Source organism: Tamandua tetradactyla, chromosome 5, assembly GCF_023851605.1.
Source record: "Tamandua tetradactyla isolate mTamTet1 chromosome 5, mTamTet1.pri, whole genome shotgun sequence".
Lineage (NCBI taxonomy): Eukaryota > Metazoa > Chordata > Mammalia > Pilosa > Myrmecophagidae > Tamandua > Tamandua tetradactyla.
The window spans coordinates 140,078,869-140,099,918 of NC_135331.1; the positions used below are offsets into that span (position 1 = coordinate 140,078,869).

The 21,050-nt window shown below is 36.2% G+C and overlaps 1 protein-coding gene and 1 long non-coding RNA gene across 3 annotated transcripts in view; one reads left to right on the forward strand and one right to left on the reverse strand.

Moving 5' to 3' along the window:
• Window positions 1-4,406: 4,406 nt before the first annotated feature.
• ME1 (malic enzyme 1) overlaps window positions 4,407-21,050 on the reverse strand; it is a 254,780-nt gene continuing 238,136 nt past the window's right edge. For both annotated transcript variants that reach the window (XM_077162347.1, XM_077162348.1), the window contains 4 exons: window positions 19,694-19,836; window positions 16,874-17,047; window positions 9,225-9,323; window positions 4,407-6,081 (listed from right to left, as the gene is read on the reverse strand). In XM_077162347.1, coding sequence (XP_077018462.1) covers window positions 5,911-6,081; window positions 9,225-9,323; window positions 16,874-17,047; window positions 19,694-19,836 — 587 coding nt within the window. In that variant the 3' untranslated portion in view covers window positions 4,407-5,910. The remainder of the gene's footprint in view (window positions 6,082-9,224; window positions 9,324-16,873; window positions 17,048-19,693; window positions 19,837-21,050) is intronic.
• LOC143684918 (uncharacterized) overlaps window positions 14,368-21,050 on the forward strand; it is a 32,887-nt gene continuing 26,204 nt past the window's right edge. Inside the window, exons 1-3 of the long non-coding RNA XR_013176271.1 lie at window positions 14,368-14,388; window positions 15,331-15,445; window positions 17,265-17,389. This is a non-coding gene — a long non-coding RNA (uncharacterized LOC143684918). The remainder of the gene's footprint in view (window positions 14,389-15,330; window positions 15,446-17,264; window positions 17,390-21,050) is intronic.

The following is a 21,050-nucleotide window of genomic DNA, read 5'->3' on the forward strand; positions in this document are numbered from 1 at the left end:
AGCATTAAAAAGGCTTATGCACCATAACTAAATGGGATTTATCCCAAGAATGCAAGAGTGGAACAACAACATAATTACACTAAATTAACAGAATGAAGGGAAAACTCTCTCTCTCTCCATCTCATTTGCACGCGCACAGACACACACACATACTCACACACACGATCACTTCAACTGATGCAGGAAAAGCATAATAAAATTCAATACCATGTCTCAGTAAAACACTTAGAAAACTAGGAATAGAAGAGAACTTCCTCAATATGATAACGAATATTTGTGACAAAACTACACCTAACATCACACTCAGTGGTGAGAGACTAAAAGCTTTCCTAATAAGATCAGATTCAGTATCAGAGTTCAAATAGAGTTGAGAGGCTACTCTGGAGGTCACTCTTATGCAAACTTCAGTTAAACATCGCTATCAATCATAGCTTGCCAAGCCCCAACCAAAATCGTTCCTGTCAATCCTAAAGATTATCTGAGGCATTAAATAAGATTCTACAAAGGTTCCACACACTAGGGTAATTTTCTTGAAAACCTACAACCTCCAGATGGGATCTGGGACCAGATAAGTCCTGAAATGCAGAGGGGCCAGCCTCTCCAGAACATCAACTAGTTCCATCCCCCTATTCCATATTATGAACAGTCCCTTCCAACAAGAAAAAGTTAGAATGGGCATAGCCAACCCCTAAAAAGTGAGAGAAAGATCAAAGGTGATAGTGGAGTTATACAGAGAAGGTAGGGTTTAACAAATGAGTATTATTGCTGAATCATTTATATTGGTATTTCTTTTAGCCTGCAGTACTTCAGGGCCTCTAGAAGTAAAACCTAAAGTTGTGAAATTGTAACCCATACCAAACTCTGAAATCTGTTTCTACATCTAATTGCTACAGTATACTTTGAAATTTATTGCTTTTTGGTATATAATTTATCATTCACAAAAATAAAAGGAGAGAGAGAGAGAGTAGGAGGAATATAACAGAATAGATAGGATTTAACAAATGAGTGTGACTGCTGAATCATTATGTTGATATTTCTTTTGGTCTCCAGTGTTTTGGAGCAGCTAGAAGAAAAAACAAAACTGTAAACCACAACAAACTTTAAAATCTGTTCTATACTTGTTAAAATGTACTTGTAAACGTATTGCTTTTTTGTATATATGTTATATTTCACAATTAAAAAATGTTAAAAAAAAAAAGAAACAACAATAAAAAATCAAGTTCAAGAGGATTCCTGCTTTCACCACTGCTATTCAGTATTGTACTGGAAGTCCTAGCCAGTGCTATCAGGCAAGACAAAGAAACAAAAGGCATCCAAATTGGAAAGCAAGAAATAAAATTATCTCTATTGCATATGGCATGACCCTACCTGTAGAAAATCCCAAAGTATCTACAAGAAAGCAACTAGTGCTAATAAATTCAGCAAAATTGCGGGGTATAAGATCAACATTCAAAAATCAGTTGTTTTTATACACTAGCAATGAACTATTGAAAAAATAAATCAAGAAAACAATTCAATATACAATAATATCTAAAAGAATAAAATATCTAGGAATAAATTAAGCTAGGGATGTAAAAGACTTGCACATTGAAAACTACAAAACTGCTGAAAGTAAGGAATAACTAAACAAATGAAAAGACTTTCTATATTTATAGTTTACTTAACAAATGAAAAGACTTTCTATATTTATAGTTTAGAAGACTAAATATCATTAAGTTACTAATACTACCTAAACAATTTATAGATTCAATGCAATTCTGATCAAAATCCTAGCAGCCTTTTTTGCAGAAATGGAATTGGCAATCAAATTCATATAGAACTGCAAGTGGCCCCAAATGGCCAAAACCATCTTGACAAAGAAAAACAAAGTTGGAGTTCTACACTTTACTTTTTCAAAACATACTAAGCAGGTACACTAAACAAAAACAGCATACATAGTGGCATAACGACAGACAAATAGAGCAACAGAATACTACTGACAGCACAGGAGTAAACTCACACATCTATGGCCAGCTGATTTTCAACATGAATGCCAAGTCCACTCAAAGGGGGAAAGAGAAGTCTTTTCAACAAATGGTGCTAGGAAATCTGGATATCCACATGCCAAAAAAAAAAAAAAAAAAAAAAAAAAAAAAAGAAATTGGACCCCTTATACTACATACAAAAACTAAGTCTGAAAATGGACCAATGTCCTAAATATAAGAGCTAAAATCATAAAACTCTCTTGAGTCCAACACAGAAAATCTTCAGGATTTTGTATTAAACAACTGATTCTTAGATATGACATAAAAAGCACTCACAACAAAAGAAAAAAATGAATTGGACTTCATCAAAATTAAAATATTTTGGACATCAAAGAACATTGTCTTCAAAGTAAAAATGCAGCCTACAGAATGGGAGAAAATAGTTCCACCAAGCCATGTATCTGACAAAGGTTTAATGTCCAGAATATACAAAGAAATCCTACAACTCAACAACAAAAAGATAACCTAATTAAAACTGGGCAAAGAACTTGAATAGCTATTTCTCTAAAGAAGATATATGAATGGCCAATAAGCATATGAGGAGATGCTCAAAATTATTAGGGAAATGTAAACCAAAAGCACAATGAGATACCATTTCACAAACCCAGCAGAATGGCTATTATTTTAAAAATGTAAAATAACAAGTGTTGACAAGTATGCAATGAAACAGGAACCTTTAGTACATTTTTGGTTGGAATGGAAAATGGTGTAGTCACTGTGGAAAATAGTTTGACGGTTCCTTAGATACTTAAGTATAGAATTACTGTATAACCCAGCAATCCCACTTCTAGGTTTATACTCACATGAATTGGAAACAGGGACTCAAAACAGATATTCATATACCAGTGTTCATAGCAGCATTATTCACAAAAGTCAAATGGTGGAAGCAACCCAATGTCCATCAACAGATGAATGGATTAACCAAAATGTGGATTATATATTCAGTGGAATGTATCCCATGTTCTGACATATGCTACAACAGGAATGAGCCTTGAAGACCTCAGGTCAAGTGAAATAAGCCAAACACAAAAGGACAAATATTACATAATTTCACTTATATGAAATACCCAGAATATAAGCAAATTCAGAGACAAAACAGATTACAGGTTACCAGGGGTTGGAGGGCTAAGGAATGGGGAGCAATTGCCTAACAGGTACAGAGCCAGAAGGAAACGAAATCCTCTCTGAAGGAAAATAATACCATTTAGAGTTCATTGTTTTAAAAGAATTAATCTGAAGCTACTTACTTGCTGAACATTCTGCATTGGCTCCCTTTAAGATAATGAAGTCCAAATTTCTTTTAGAAATCCATTCTAAAGCTGTCCTTTCCCTTCCTCTTCAGATCCACTTCTAGCTACCGTTCTATACCAATCTCATTTCAGTTTTCTTATGTTCTTCTCTCTTTTTGCCTTGGGACACTTGAACATGCTTTTTTTTTGTCTAGGTAAATATTTCTTTTTGTCCACCCATACCAGAATCCCCCCCGCCAACTTCATGACACACACACACACACACACACACACTTGTCACTTGGCGAGTGCCTACTTACCCTTTATGTCTTATGGCTCAAGCTTGTCTAGGAAGCATTCCTTGACCTGTTCCCCTACTGTATCATTTATTCCCACCATGTGCTCCAGTATCGTTTAGCATTTTTCTGATAACAAAAGGGGCATTCTATTCAAAATCATTGGCTCGTTACTCATCTGCAAGTCTCACTAATGAAGAGTGGCCAGCAAAAATTTTTTGGTATCAACTTTACTGAGACATAATCTTCCAGAAAAGTTTTGAGTAAACATTTCTCATAGACTTAATCTGCACTTTTCCCATGGAAATGAGCTCTCTCAATGCAACTGCAATATTATGTCAGTAATACATCTGTTCCTTCCAGACATGCATTTGTTCAATATGGTGGTCACTAGCCACATGTGGTCACTAGCCACATTAAGCACTTGAAATGTGCCTACTCTGAACCAAACTGAAACACAAGTATAAGACACACATTGGGCTTTGAGACTTTGTATAAACAAAATAATGTAAAATATCTCGTTAATAATTTTTATACTGATTACATGTTGAAGTATTTTGATATATCGGTTTAAACATTTGACATTAATTACACCTGTTTAATTTTTTTAATTAGGCTACTAGAAAATTTTAAATTACACATGTGACTCATTTCTTTCCTAGGCTTTCAAGACTATAGTATAGTAAACTATGAAGAGCCCATGAAGAAAGATAAACCTGAATTTACAGGCTACCTCCTTTCCTAATTACCTCCTGAAAATGGCAAATCACCTAAAATATCTACTTCATAAGAGAACTGTGACGTATTAAACTGGAGATGTTAGAGTATCTTGAGGAAAAAAGACAATTATTTCATCATTTCATTTATTCACTTCTTCTATATTTAATAAATCTTTAGTATATATCAGTACATTTAGTCATAACTATAAGACACCAGGGAAACAGGCAAGAAATAGCCATTCTGGATCTTTTCCAAATAACTACACTGTGGAAACTCTGGACTAAATGTTACCTTCAGAAATACCCCCACCCCTCTATTCACACCTAGAACAACTGATACGGCCTCCAACTTTCCATAAAATCATTTTACACTATAGTTTATCCTGAAGAACATCTTCTTACACTCCTTAAAGCATTACTTCAAAACCAGAAAAAGCTTCAAATAACTCTATAAATTGATAGCAAACATCATTTTACCTGAGCTTAAGAATTAAACATTTTTTTATTGGCTCAATTATTAATTTCTGAAGTACAATTTGAAATTAACATTAATTTCTGAGGCTACAACTACTCTTTCTCCTAGAATGATCATGGTGATTAAAAATATTTTAATATCTAATTTGGGGGAAGTAGTTACAAATCTTTTTTCTCCAAACTCAAAGGCAAGTGAGTTAACTTTAAAACACTGAACAATTATTTGAGCTAATTAAGGAGACATTAGGGCAGGTCACTCAGGTAGGGACGCAGCTTACCTGGGAACCAGCATCTTATTCTTAACTCTTGAGATCCTTGTCTCATAGGATGGCTCCTCAGGCAGCCCTTTCTCAGGGATTCTACCACCCTCCCTTACAGTACTTCTCAGGGCTCAGACTGTGCTAATCTGAAGATACCAACTTGTGGACAAGAGTCACAGTTCACAAAGGCCCTGCAGCAAAAGTTTGGTAGCTAAAGGATAGGGTATCTGGACAATGAAAGATGGAAGAAATTTCTAACTGACGACCAAGGTGATAAGTAAGAGCTTTACACTATAAAAAAAATAACCATGGCAAAAGAATATTAAAATCTAAGGCTGAACAGCAATGATCTTTCTTAGAAATGTCAGAATTCTTTTGTACTAAAAGAACAAATAAAATCTAGGACTGGATAAAAATAGTTGAGAAGTTACTTTTCTCTAGTAACAAAACCATTGTTGTTTGGTAACAAAACGGTTGTTTTTGTTTGAGTACCTGTCCATATATCCCTAAATTCATTTCTATCTTTATAAAAAAAGAGTTGATTTTTACAAGATGATCAACAATAGAATTTAAGGTTGATCATATCAATTCATTACTAATTTTGGTCTTCCCATTAGTTCCTGACATAAAAACGGTGAGTGTCTCAGTAGTAGGTACAATAGCTTTAAAGAGAACTTGGGCAAAATAATTTATGATAGCAACCATAAATAACCAAAAGGCAAATGAAGAAAAAGTGTTTAGTGTGATGTTTATCCTAGCTTATATTAATATTTCCCCACAAATAATTAGAATGTTTAAGTAAAACTAATGTAAGCATTTTATGACTCATTATAAAAGATTCCAACCTTTAAAAATTATGAAAACTTAAAGATCTCATTAATGGAGTTATATAAACGTCAGCTATTATGTTATTGGTCAACTTTGGTCTGTATTTTCTGGGCCTCTTCAGGCCAAGAATAACAATCAGGTAGAATCTGGTCATAATCAGTGTTATACACTTGAGAGCGGACAAATGCTTCCTTGTTTGAGGGTTCAGGATAAACCGTTGCTGTCTTTTCCTTATACGCCTCTTTCACAATCTAGAAATAAGAAACAAATATTACACAGATCAGTAGATTTTATCAGATTAAAAAATTAATTTATAATTCATATCATCTGTTTACAAAGAATTGTTATACTGTAATAAAAGCACACATACACAAAGAAGATATAAATAAAACTGCAATCATAAATCATATAGCAAGAAGAGAAAATGATATCAGTAACTAAGGAACGTGTGAATAACTCAAGGTGTATTCAAATGTGATCATACCAGGTTTTCTCAGATAAACCATGTTAGAAGTCTTGACTTGATCTGACTGACAATTAACTTGAACCATATACCTGAAAATTCATGCTAACCTTGAACTTGAATTTTTTGAATTTTCAAGAGCCCCCATTCTGACCATCGCCATCTACAAAATTTCCTTATTTACCATAAGGTCTCAATACTGTCATATAATCTGCCTGGAATCCAGGGGCTCCCCAGTCAGGCTCACCGATCCCTGCCAGTACCACAGAGTCTCTCGTCTCCATGTCTTTGAAGGTCACCCTTCCAGTTCCCCGTCTAGGAAATCCTAAGTTTTGGCTTTCTCTTCCCACGGCTGCTCATCATACAACCTGCTATGCGTCAACTTTACTTCTCCTCAAGTTACGTGGGCCCAAGGAGCTGCACATTTATCCCTCAGTCTTAACAAACAAAAAAAAAAGACTCCTGTCATAGTTCCCAAAAGACAATTCCAAACCTTCCCATTTTCAGATCTCCATTTGAATCTCATAACTACTGAGAAAATTTGGACAAAGAGAAAAGTCTCAACTTCCGTTTTCACCAACTCAAACTGTCTACTCTACATCTTCATACATTCTCTCCTTCTCTAGCTTTTCTTAGAGAAAAGAGGAGTATCTGCCTTGGCAGAAATAATCCCTTCATATATATAATTCAATTCATTCCAATTTCTAAAAAAAAAAAAACAATGGAGGAGCTATTTGCATAACAGAGTTATCTGGATTAATCTTAATTTCAAAGACTGTCAGAATTATTATATATCTCTTTTCAGTGTAAAACAAAGCATTTATGAAAATTATGAAGACTATGGTCTTATGTATAATGTCTGTGAAAAAAGCAGGGAGCAAAAGTAAGTGTCCAGGTCAGTGCAATGGTAGCTCAATGGCAGAACTCTTGCCTGCCATGCTGGAAACCCGGGTTCAATTCCCAGTACCTGCCCATGTGAAAAAAAAAATAAGTGTACCACATGATTATAAAGATATTATAAAAAAGAGTTATCATATGAAAAAGGCTGAAGGCAAGCACAAAAATGATAATGCATTAGAAAAGTAGAATATCAGATATTTTTGTTTTAATTTTCCAAAGAACCTATAAAAAGGCATTATTATGTTTTCAACCACTCTATTGACACACCACAAATTCACGCATTTAATGTGTACAGTTCAATTATTTTTAGTAAATGTACAGTTGTATAACCATTACCACATCCAGTGTTAGAACATTTCAATCACCCCAAAAGATCTTTCATACCTGCTTGCAATGAATAATAATGCTTTTATATTATAATATTTTTAAAAACCTTTCTTGTACTACTGAAATTATTTTTTTAAGTCTCCAATAATTTCCTAAATACCAAATATGAAAGTCGACATCTATTTCTCTCTCCAGGATTTGGCTCTGTTGATCACAACTTCCACCCCATCCTGAAATTGTCTCTCTGACATGCTGCCCACAATTCTGAGTCTCTTCTTTAAATTTTAACCACTTCTCTTCTTAACTGGCTTCTTCTCTTTTTTCTATCTTCTAAACAAAATAATAACCCATGTTCTATCTTCAATTTTCTTTTCCTTCTATAATTTCACTCTTGACATCCCAACCACATCCTAGAGCTTCTTCAGGAGTTATGACATGTAGATGATTCTCACATCTATATATCTAGGTTTTCTTTAGACTTTGTTTCTTCTTTTGTTGCTCATTCCATCTACTTGTGAGAACCGTACATCTGAGTGTCACTGATATCTCAAACTTGCAGTCTACTTATTTCATCTTCCTTCCTGTAGCTGGATCTTTGTCCTTATTTCCCAATTTCCATCTACACACTCAGCATTCTTCCCTAACTCTAGGGGAAATATCTGTCTTTTTATACTCTGCCTCCTGTCCCTGCTGTCTAACTTTTCCCCTAATTATATGCTAAATGAGCTTAAAATGATAATTAAGTTGTTCTGTATATTAATAGTTAAAAGTAGTTAAAAACTATTAGATACAAATTAGTAGAAAATAATACATCCTTTCACAAGTACCTACAGTGATTTAAAGCGTTTTTTATTTTGAAACATCCACTCTCCAATCAACTAGATGAATAATGACAGAGGAATCCTAAATGGTGTTGTTCAGATAAACATGCTGATACTTTAAACCAGTGACTTTCAACTGTCAGTGATTAGGTTCCCAAGGGGATATTTAGCAATGCCTGGAGACATTTTTGGTTTTCACAATTGCCCAGGTGCTACTAGCGTGTAGCGGTGAGAGACCAGGGATGCTGCTAAACATCTGACAGTGCCCAGGATACTCTCCCACAACAAAGAATTATTTGGTCCAAAATGCCAACAGAGCCAGGATATAAAGTCAATTTCTCTCTCATCTTAGTGACACAAAATTTCCCTGCCTTTAAGCTATTCTTGATTAACTCTTAATAGTTCATCCAGAACACTGACAGCTTTTGCGTACTCTGCCTTCATTGTTTTTCTTACTTCTCAGTATTATTGTGAACTCACTCATTTGAGATATCATACACCACAGAGACATTGATAAAGCAGGTAGGTGAAAGTCTAAATGTTACTCTACCATTATTGGAACCTTTGGGTGATAATCACAACTGTAAGTGGACAAGAATAAATGAAAAAACGTAAAGTAGGGGCAACCTGACTGACAGGAGTCATTAATGAATTATTTAAATTATGGGAGAAAAAGAGTAATAGGGATATTAATGATTTCACACAATTTTTCCTTTCCTGTCTAAGAATTAAGCATGGCTCCTAAGCGCTCCTGAGGCACCTATTGCTCTGCCTCCTGATAAAAGACTTGTTATGTCATCAAGCAAACTGATTTTTAGTACTTAACAATTCATACTTAGCAAGATTAGGAAAAATAATGACATTTGAACAAGAGCAGTTTTACCTCTTCTGCAATTTTTAGAGAAACATCTCTAATGGTGCTCAAAGGAGGATAAAGCCGGCCCTCTTCCAAGTGTTTATCTGATACTTGCTGAGATATAACCTTAAAAAAAAAAGAAAAAAAATTATATTTCAATGCACACAGCATGGAGGGTATGAGGAGAAGTAAGTGAATGATCACGTACTAGAGCAAAAGCGGTGCCCTCAACAACCTTGAAATTGCCTTCCAGCTCTTAGGGAAACAGATCACATTCATGTGACCCTTTAATTTCATTTCTTCATTTTATCAATGGAAAAACTGAACCCAGAGAGGCTTAGTGATTGGCAGATTCACACATGCAGTGAAAAACCTGGGATTAGAGTCCAGATTTCTTCTTTTATTGCTCAGATATGGCCTCTCTTTCTAAGTCAACTCAGCAGGTAAACTCACTGCCCTCCCCATTACATGGGACATGACTCCCAGGGGTGTAAATCTCCCTGGCAACATGGGACAGAACTCCCGGGATGAATCAGGACCCAGCATCCTGGGATTAAGAAAGCCTTCTTGACCAAAGGGGGAAGAGAGAAATGAGACAAAATAAAGTTTCAGTGGATAAGAGGTTTCAAAGACAGTCAAGAGGTTATCCTAGATGTTATTCTTATGAATTATACAGATATCTCTTTTTCGTTTGTGGTGTATTGGAGTGGCTGGAGGGAAGTTACTGAAATTGTTGAACTGTGTTTCAGTAGGCTTCACTCATGAAAATAAACGTGCAAGTATGTAGCTGTTACAGTGTGACCATGTGATTGTGAAAACGTAGTGGCTGACTCTCCCTTTATCCAGAGTATGGACAGATGAGTAAAAAATAAGGACAAAATGAATAAATAATAGAGGGGGAATAAGAGGTAAAAAAAATTGGGTAGATTACAATACTAGTGGTCAATGAGAGGGAGGGGTACGGGGTATGGGATGTATGGTTTTCTTTTTTCTTGTATTTCTTTTTCTGGAGTGATGTAAATGTTCTAAACATGAATACACAACTATGTGATGATATTGTGAGCCACTGATTGTATACTTTGGATGGTGTGTATATGCATGAAGACATCTCAAAAATTTATTTTTAAAAAAAGAATCCAGATTTCTTCTTAGTCTAATTCCTTTTCTTTTGTACCATAAAAAGCTGGAAGTTTCACAATTTGATACACTATGGGAACAGGGAGAAAGAGGTGTAAGGAAGGAAGAGGAACATCAGAGGAAGGTGACAGAACGGTAAGAAAGGTTCCTGAAAAGAGAGGAAGGAAGACTTCCAGGGCTGGTCATGCCATCATTCCCCACTCACATGTATTTGCACAGGAATTAGAGCAGGATGCTTAGGAAGCTATCTCAAAGCCACTGAGTAGGTAGGAGTTAACTTCACAGAGATTCTGGGTTATCTGGGATCACCTTACTAGCCTCAGCATTTGCTGCTTCCAAACCATTCCTTATTTCTATTGAACATTCCTAGGGGAGAGAGGTTGAATTCAGCGACTCTGAAATTCCCTTCCAGATTTAAGACTCTGATTAAGTCTGTTACTGGGGCAGATCTAAATAAGTTTATAGCTGGGCCTTTATTTAATAAAACTGTAGATTCCAGGAGGAAGTAGAAAACCTTATTCATTTGAGACATTTTGAATAATCAGTTATTTTTCAGTCTCTTAACTGGTTTAGACTTTTCCAGTATGAAATTATTTCTGAAAAACTATTTTGTTGACATTAGCAAGTATGTAAGACACTGAGCAACCATTAAACTATAGAAAGGTTTTAAAAAAAAAACAGTTTCTATTCTTGAAAGATTTATAGTGAGGTCAAAGGGTACAGGAAGAAATAAAGAAAACTGAAAGACAAGATAGTCTAGGTTAAGGTGAAATGAATGTAAGTATTAATTTCACAGAACAGTTGTTACTTCATAGAAAGAGGCTTGAATGTAGGATTAAAGTAAGACTAGGATTTAGACAAACAGAAAAGGGGGTAGGAATTGCTGACGGAAGACAGAGTCAGACCAAAGGTAGAGATGTTTGAAATGGATTTGATGGACCAGAGCTTCCTTATCTGGGGGAGCAGATGGTCTATGTAAAGAAGTAAGGATCAAAGCACTGTCAATGCCAAATTAGGGAATTCACATTAAATTTTAGGGGTGAGGACTTCTGAGCAAGGATATTTAAGGAGAGATTGGGGGGAGAGGGGAGGATAAAGGTATCGGCATAATTGCTAATTGATTAACATTATCTTATATATTATACAAAGTTTTATCATATCCAAATCCAGAATTATATAGGGGCTAAATATTCTTAGTATATTCTTAGCTCTAAAATAGTCCATAGATGACCCTTGTGTGATGTTGTCCTACACTCTTTTTTGCAGTGTTAAACAAAGAATTGTATAATGAACACAGTGTTTAAACACTTACTTATTGCTTGCCTCTGTAACAGGATTTCTCTTTGCCCAGAATTGGTGACAGGGCCTCAAACTTTAGGACAGAGAGACATTAAGTGTTTCATACTACAAGGAAGCCAGCCAACAAGCAAGGCCTAACATCTCCCTTGTGGACTGAGAAGTGAAATCAGCCCTGCCACCCCCACAATCGGAGCCACCCCTTTCCCGGAAGGCTGAGAAAGGGAGAAATGGGGAGAGTCGCTGGAGCTTTGAGTTTCCTAGTGGGTATTGTAGTAGCTCTTTCTTCACCTCTTCTTGCTGCATGTTACCTGTGCTAGTTTGAAAGGATTATGCACCCTAGAAAAGCCATGTTTTAACCCTGACCCAATCTTGTGGGAGCAACTGTTTCTTTTAATTCCTATTCAGCAATGTAGGTTGGATTCTTTTGATTAGATTATCTACAAGGAGATCTGACACGCCCAATTGTGGGTATCAATCTTGATTAGATAGAAATGTGAATCCACCCATTCCAGGTGGGTCTTGATTAGCTTACTGAAATTCTTTAAAAGATGAAGCATTTTGGAAAAGGCTTGCCATCCCGAGAGAGCACAGCCATGACAGGGTGAAGAGAACGATAGAGTCCACTAGCCAGTGACTGTGGAGATGAAGAAGGAAAATGCCCCTGGTGGAGCTTCATGAAACAAGAAGCCTGAAGAGAAAGCTAGCAGATGCCACCATGTTCGCCATGAGCCTTTCCAGTTGAGAGAGAAACCCTGAACCTTAACGCCCTTTCTTGAGTGAAGGTAACCTCTTGGTGGTGCCTTAATTTGGACATTTTTATAGACTTGCTTTAATTTGGGCATTTTCATGACCTTAGTTTCATAAACTTGCAACTTAATAAACTTCCCTTTTCAAAAAGCCGTTGTGTTTCTGGTATATTACATTCTGGTAGTGTGTTAGTTAGATTCAATTGTCAACTTGGCCAGGTGAGCATACCTAGTTCTGTTGCTGTGGACACAAGCCAATGGTACGTGAACCTCATCTGTTGCTAATTATATCTGCAGTCAGCTAGGAGGCATGTCTGCTGCAATGAGTGACGTTTGACTTAATTGGCTGGTGCTTAAATGAGAGAGTGCAATGTAGCACAGCCGAAGCAGCTCGGCATTCCTCATCTCAGCACTTGCAGCTCAGCCCAGGCCTTTGGAGATGCAGAAAGAAGTCACCCCGGGGAAAGTTGTTGGAACCCAGGGGCCTGGAGAGAAGACCTGCAGAGATCATCCTGTGCCTTCCACATAAGAAAGAACCTCAGTGGAAAGTTTGCTGCCTTTCCTCTGAAGAACTAACAAAATAAATCCCATTTTATTAAAAGCCAATCCATCTCTGGTGTGTTGCATTCCGGCAGCTAACAAACTAGAACAGGCAGCTAACAAACTAGAATGCTACCCTTTCTCAAAGGTTCTTCAAGCCTTCAACAATGAAGACGGGCATTCTATTCTTTACTTAGAATGAGCTAAGTTACAGATATGTCTACTTGAGTAGAAGAGAAGAGAAGGGGAGAGGCAGAGACAGACCAAAAAGGGTGGCTGTGGATCACCTGCATGCCACTGTCTCAAGTGGTATAAATGTATGAGTTTCCCAAGGTCAAATGAGCGCTGCTCAGGAAGGCCCTGCAGCCTGGGAAAAAAGGAAAGGTAAGGAGGCCAAGGTGGAGCCAGACTTGCATGTCAGGAGGCTGAGCTGGAACAAGATCCTCCATGTCAAGGAACCCTGCCATGGAAGGCCCCACAGAGTTCTCACACATGCGCCCATGACAAAGCCAGCATGTGGACCCTGCAACAGAGAACTTGATAGCCAGCCAGGACTGTACTGCCCAGGGAAACAGACATCTGGAAGAGAGACCACTAAAACAGTGGAGAGGTAATAAAAGGGAGTTGGCTACATATATTTCCCTCTTATTTCCAACACATTAGAGGAACTATGCCTTCCTGAGAACAGAGGACGAGTTTCTCACAATCTACCTATACTCTCTCCCCCAATTCCCTCCAGGTGCTAGATTTGCAGGAAGAGAGAAGGAAAAGATTGCTTTCCCCTACCTGCTAATTCCGGTCTCTTATATTATGGGGAGGAAAATGATATTTGAATTGGGCATAAATTCTTGAATTAGGCAGACGTTAAATTGTTCACTGATGTTTCCCCAGTGCCTATAATAATAGTTATAATCAATTAACAATCATTAAAAGAATGAGTGAACCAAAAGTGAGCAAAAAGTTATAAGATCTGGGCAGGCCACAGTGGCTCAGCAGGCAAAATCCTTGCCTGCCATGCCGGAGACCTGGGTTCAATTCCCGGTGCTTGCCCATGAAAAAAAAAAGTTATAAGATCTTACTGAGTTATCCTTAAGAGACAACAAAGGGAGATTTGATAAAGAACCACTGCAAACAGTGATTGGGGCAAAAAATAAAATCATTTGATGTGGCGGTCACAGCCAAGAAGCCAAAAATATCTTTGTGATTAAAAAATGTCCAGAAATATTGTTTGCGATTGTGCCAATGAATGAGAATTCTAAATTCCATAACAGGCCCAGTTAGTATTTTTGACAATAATCCTAGCAGTTATTAACGTTTTAGTTGCCAAAAAAAAAAAAAAAAAAGAATTCACACAGATCTCTCCATCAAATTTTAGTTAAATATAAAATGTAACCTAGACAATTAAAGGCTTCCTTCTCTGGGGAGACCTCTAGCAATGAATGTCTGTGGTATTATATTTATTTGTCTTGGTAAGGATACATGTAGAGTTCTGTGTGGTTCAACTCAACAACTATTTACTAAATTTCTGTTCTGAGCATTGTGTTTGGTATCACTGGAGCCTTGGAAGAAGTATACAGAAGATTCTGTATTTTAAAAAGGTAACAGTTAAACTGCAGAGCTAACACTTAATTATTTAAAATGTTAAGCTCCCAAAAGAATAATACAACAAGGAATAACAGTAAATGTCAAAACTTTTGATAAGACAGCCATGGTTAAAGAGAAAGATCAAGAAGAGTCAGAATACTCACAAAAGGATTCAAGGATAAGCAGTGCCCCGAAGATGAGGGCTTAGATAAGTAGATACTAATTCCCAGGGTTTTCCAGGCAGGATAACAGATAAAGTAGTTACACAGATGTACATACACATGGCATGTTTAAAGACTATGAAGTGAGAGAGAATGAAAAGAATGTCAAGATTCTAAGCTCTGGCGCCTGCTTGGAAAAAGGTCTCACTAATAGAAACGTGAATACTGAAGGGAAGAAAAGATTATGAGCATGGTTTCAAACATTCCATACCTGAGGACACAGCAGGGAATTTCTGTGGGTTTATCCAGCTGGGAATGAGATACAGTCAAAGATGGGTTGGATATTTGGCCTTATGAGGATCAAGAGAATGGAAACAACAGAATGGCTGAAATCTCTGAGGCGATAAAAAAAGAGAGAAGGAAAAAATGGGGGGCAAAAATGAATGAAGGAGAAAAGCCCTTATTAAAAGGGGCAAGAAAAGGAGACAAAGAAAACAACGTATGAGCCATAATTGAAGTTGTATAAAAAAAATATGTGTTATATTGAAGCCCAAGAGAAAGCAGTGTAAAGGCCAAAAAATGAAGCCAGATCTTGGTTATAATTACTGGATATAACAAGAATGACACTACTGACATAACCACATTTTCTCTTTTTTTTCCCCTCAGTGCTTTTTTCGTGGTGATTATTACTTTTCCTAGATGGAAAATGGAAAAAAATGCTGTCATGAAATTTGTCACTAGAGGGTGCTACAGTTATACAAGAAAGAAAAACCACTTAACTGTAAGTTAGAGATCCAATTTTTTCCTTCTGATGTGACTGTTAAGAAGGCAGTGATTATATTTCCCTTTACTGCAAGAACAACTTGGAAAAGCTCCCTTAGTAATTAGACATCTACTTATGTTGAATGAGATTTTTTTCTTTCTTGAGTTAAAGAAACCACGAGATATCAGTTGTGGTGCTTTTAATGCAGTGAAGAAAGTTCACTTCACTTTTTTTTTTAGGAGTGAAACATTCTACCTTCCAGACATCTGTCCTCATAGAATGATGCCAGGCACTAAACTGTGGCCTATACTCCTTGTTTTTTCACTTTTTTTTCTTTTTCTGTTGGCTTATATTCCTTTAGGTCATACCAACAACAGAAGGATCTCAGTCTAGATTCTTGGGATTTCTCCTCACAAAAGAATAGCATCTTTACAGGATAAAAATATATTAATATTAATCAATTTTATTAGGTCTGTTTAGCTATAATGTTGTACAGCAGTTTAATTATGAGAAGTTCACTCAAGTTTCTTGTTCATGAATTGTATCCTATTCAAGTCTGAAAACACAGTATCAACCACAACAACGCTCTGATTATCAAAATTTCATGATTTTACCAATAAGTGACCAATCACCTGGGTCTGCTTTGTACATTCCCGTTTAAGACTTGGGGGCAAGGGAAACTAATAGAAACAAGAAATTCCTGCTACATCTTACATTATGAGTAACAAAGTCCTTTGTCTCTGATCTGAGAGATCAGTGTCTTCCGCCAGGATTTATGAAACTGGGGCAGGCTACCTTGACAGCATTCAAGTAGGATAAAATCATAGATCTTTCACAGTTATTGACAGTACAAGCTTCCCTAGTGGGTCTATTCTGTGATATTCTGGGAATCTTTCCCAAAGACCTAGACCATAACCCACTTCTCTACTCCTTTGAATGATTTTATAAACATCAAATTCCCTGTTTAAACTTCCTTTCTGTTTAAAATACTAGAATAGTCTCTGTTTCATGTACAAATCCTGCTCGATAAACACTTCTCTGCTACCCATATCAGATTTTCATTTTAAACCTTCAAACTGCTATTACTTGGTAAGGTTCTCAATTTAGAAAAATTTACCACTTAATCGTCATTTTTAAACACTTTTTACAATTGTTTCGTTACGGTCACAGAATTTATTTGAAAAAGTGAAGATTGAAAAAAAAAAACAAAGCTCCTCTCAAGAAATCAAACCACAATTTTGCTACTGGCTACTGCTCAACAATCTTTTGATTCACTGTGAACACTCTCTCCGTTCATTATTCTCTACTGGGAAAGATTTATTCTTTTTCAGACTGTTTATTTTCTAGAGAATGAACTGATGCTAGATGAACAAAACATTAGATAACCTACATGTAGCTCACATGGCATTTCACAGCCTTGAAGAATTAAAGAGTATTGTATGATACCTCGGCAGTCATGAGAAAGATTTTATCTGGGATGTGCTTCAATCCACATGCCACAACACCAAGTGCAACTCCAGGAAACACATAGGAATTGTTGCCTTGGCCGGGATATAGGGTCTGTCCATCTGGAAGAGTGACTGGATCAAAAGGACTGCCACTGGCAAAAATTGCACGCCCCTGCAAAATAAATATTCACAATTTAAAAAGAAGAATAATATTTTAAAACAAATGTATCATAAAAGAACTATCCCATCATCAAAGTAAAGACTCCTTAGAAAGTAGTCTAATTTTTCATTCACTCCCTAATAAGTCTGGGCAAGCCTCTGGGATGTTGGGCAATAAATTCTGGGGTGAGCGATTATTTGTTGTAACTTATCTTACTCTCTATACACAGGAAAGTGTACAAAGCACAGGATACCCCAAAATCACCACACCATTTGCTGCAGTGGTCCAACCAGTACTTTCATCAACCATTTCTATACAGAATTCCAATTACAGACTTCTAACGACAAAAAAATGGTAAGTTAGTATAAGAATATTAGAACTAATGACATTTTAGATTAGAGTTTATGGATTAACACGTTTCCAAAGTAATCAATGGGACAAATTTTATTTATTTCTATACTGTAAGGCTCAATAATGAAAAAAATCATACAGAAAACAAACTCAAGCCGGGTTTAACTGGCAAACAGGAGGAAGATTAGGTGATCAGTAACTGAAGATTCCCACGTATGACCTGCTTTAAGACAGCACTGCCAAAGGGCCTATTAGGTCCTGCATTCCATATTGCTAGTCAAAAGGGGCACCTCTGTCTGACTTCTGAGGGTGCAAGTGGAGATACTGTTGAGAGAGTCCAAACTCCCAAAATAGGGATAGGAAACCCTAAACAAATAATCATCACAATCTTGAGAAATCCGTCTGAAAAATCTCAAGCCCTATAATTCACAAGCAAAGTTTAAATGATGACAGATTGGTAAAACTTGCATGCCTTTAAGATCTGCAGTCTAGATCTATTATGATATTAGTGTAAAATTCATTTATAATAAATATCACAATATACCTTTTACTTCTGTTATATTAGTTGTACGGTATAAAGATTCAAGGTTATAGAAAGATAAAAATAGAGAGTCTCAACTAGGTGTCTATAAGATAGTGTTATTTCTCGCACAAAATTAGGTATCATTTTTAGAAAAGTTTGATACTTTGAACAGATAAAGTGTTTTGTGACAAATAACTTTCTAATATAAATAAATTCTACTTGACATGTTTCGGCATTTCAAAATTAAGTTTTGAAAGAGACTTGCAGCAATATATTTGAGCTTGTTTATTTCCCTCCCTTACCTCATGCTCACTATTCTGGCTTATCTTTGTATAATTATCAAATCTTAAGGAGGAATGGCATTAAACAAATGATAGTTGAACATTCTCATATATACGGACAGTCATTGTGGAGAAGTAACTCTCTTCATATCATTGTTGCATGGCAACTTTCATGGTTCAATAATCTTTCAGTATTACATATTTGTGACCTTTCTTAACCATCTTTCACCTGTGCCTACAGCAGGAAAAACCTACATCCAGACCAACAGACAGACTTTTTCTTGTTCTGTAATCCTTTACCTGAACAAGTGTGTAAGTTTTCAGGCCTCAAAATGACTTTTCAATTTTATGAGCAACAACACAGAACATTAGGCAAGATCATAAGAAAGAGTGCAAGCTATTTATGTCAGGCACATTCAGATTTTTTTAAATGATATATATTTTGCGAATTTTCTTTACATATAATACAGGTAATTTGTGAATTTTTGAGGTCTATTAAAATATTCCAAGACAAAACAAGTAAACATTTATCATATGCCTACTTTGTGCAAGGCAACATGCTAAAATTTTGTTACTCAGAGGGTTTTTTTTTTTTCCTTTAAGGATTTAAGAAATTACTGATGATTGTGAGGCAAATACCCTAATCCAGAGATGAGACAAAAATTAAAGTTATTGAAGACATTGATAACTTTATAAAAGAAAAAACAATGGAATGGCTCCTTGCCAAAAAATTCATTAATTCTGGTAATGAAAATTTAAGGATACAATTTTACACAAGTAGAGTCATCACATTCTGATACGTACAGAGCGATATAACTTTATGTCGTGTTTGCCTTGTCTGGTTAATGTTGGTGTTATTTCCAAATACAAGTGTTAAGGATGCGTGACTCAAACACTATTTTCCTGTAATGGCATTTTCAAGTTTTTGAAAGGGAGAAAAGGCCCTTGCCAACATATCAGTGTACATTAGTACAAATATTGTATAAAAATAAGTCACTTTTCTTGAAACGGTCAAGTACTGAAGCAGGGAGGAGTTCTATCCCATGGGTGCTGGCTGGATGTCAGTATCGCTGACCAAATGCTCCACCCATGGCATCAAAACCCAAACCCAGGCTTTTGCAAAGTAAAAATAAAATTATGGCTTTGTACCGTAAGCCTTAATGTTTGGGAATAGCTAGTTAAAAGCTATTTTAGTAAGCATCCAGAAAAAAGCTCTTTCCATTCTATCTTTTATATTTAAATCTTAAGGTACTTCCAAATCACTTGAGGAAAATTACCAACAAAACACGATACAGTTTATCTTATTTTACTCAAGAAAAGGATTTATTCAACAACATTCTGGAAAAGGAAATAGTTCTTATCCCTTCTCAATTGCCCACACTTTCCTTTCAAACCTAGTTTTATAATTTCTTAAAGTTCAGGGTAAGCACCATAGAGATCCTGGGCTCCCCAATAATGAATCCAAATTTGATTATTAAAATATCAGTTATACTATTGTTTTACCTTAGTTAGGTTATAGCACTGTTCTGCAGTACATTCTGCTTTGCTAGTTGGATTACTCAAAGCAAAAATAATAGGCCGCTCATTGAAGGCGGCCATGTCTTTGAGAATTTGTTCTGAGAATGCACCATGAATTGCAGCAACTCCTAATGAAGAAATGAGACACCAGTGATTAAGACTATCGTAGGTTAACTTTTCCAAGAAGTCCATGCTCAGAAAATAAGAAAGCATGTCAGGTCATTTTCTAATACACCCTAAACAAAATACAGAACATTTACACTACAGTATAGTGATAAAAAGAGATGTTTGTTAATGGTAACAGTCTTAAGGCCCCAAATATACAAATATCTGTTAAAAAAAAATTACAGATAAGTATATGACTCTATCACCTGGAATTTTGCTTACAGGCATTTATATCAGGAAATTAGAATGTATACACATTTATTATCTATAAGCAATTTCATGGATATATTTCAGCCTTTCAGATTATAAACCAATAATTCTTTACAAACCAATATTAACTCTTAAGACTCATCTAATTTAAATTTAAAATTGAAGAATTACTCATTGAAATAATTTTAGCAGAGGAATAAAGAAATTAGGAAAAAGGACATGAAAAAAGTGAGATCGCTGAAAGAACATTCTGTAAAAACAACCCTTAACGGCTTAGCATAGTTCCTCTCATGGGGTAAGTGCTGGTTTTTATTACGGCTATCATCATTAGTATCAATATTACCGTTTGTCTCACAAGAGTTTCTAGGAATGAAGTATGCTACAAAGGACTGCCATTATATACACACAAAATAAGGGATAAAGTTTTGTAACTTCTTTTGAGCTTTTATTTTTAGCATAGTAAGTATCTTACTGTACACATACAATGTGTAAACTACTGCGTCAGGCTCTGTAGGGAATACACAGAAATGTGAAATGTAATCCATAAATTCAAGGAGTATATATACAGTTCAGTACAGGGTTTCTCAACCTTGGCACTACTGACATTTGGGGCTGGATAATCCCTTGTTCTGTACGTGTCTGTGCTGGGTTAAGGGGGTGGTCCTGAACGTTGTAGGACGGTTAGTACTGGCCTCTACTCACTGGATGCCAGCAGCAAACCTCCGGCTGCAGTGGGGCAAGCTAAAGAGTTTCCAGACACTGCCAAATGTTCTGAGGGGAAAATCACCCCATGTAAGGGTCACTAGTCTATCTGGAGTGCTGAAGTCTAGAAAAGTGCTGTTTATGCCAGGTATTAAAAGGTTGACAGAGATAGCAGAAGATGCTAGAACTTTAGCTGGGGTCAGACAGAATAAGAAGACATCATTGAATTACAAATCTGGGTGTCCACAGGGTACAACCCCTTGAG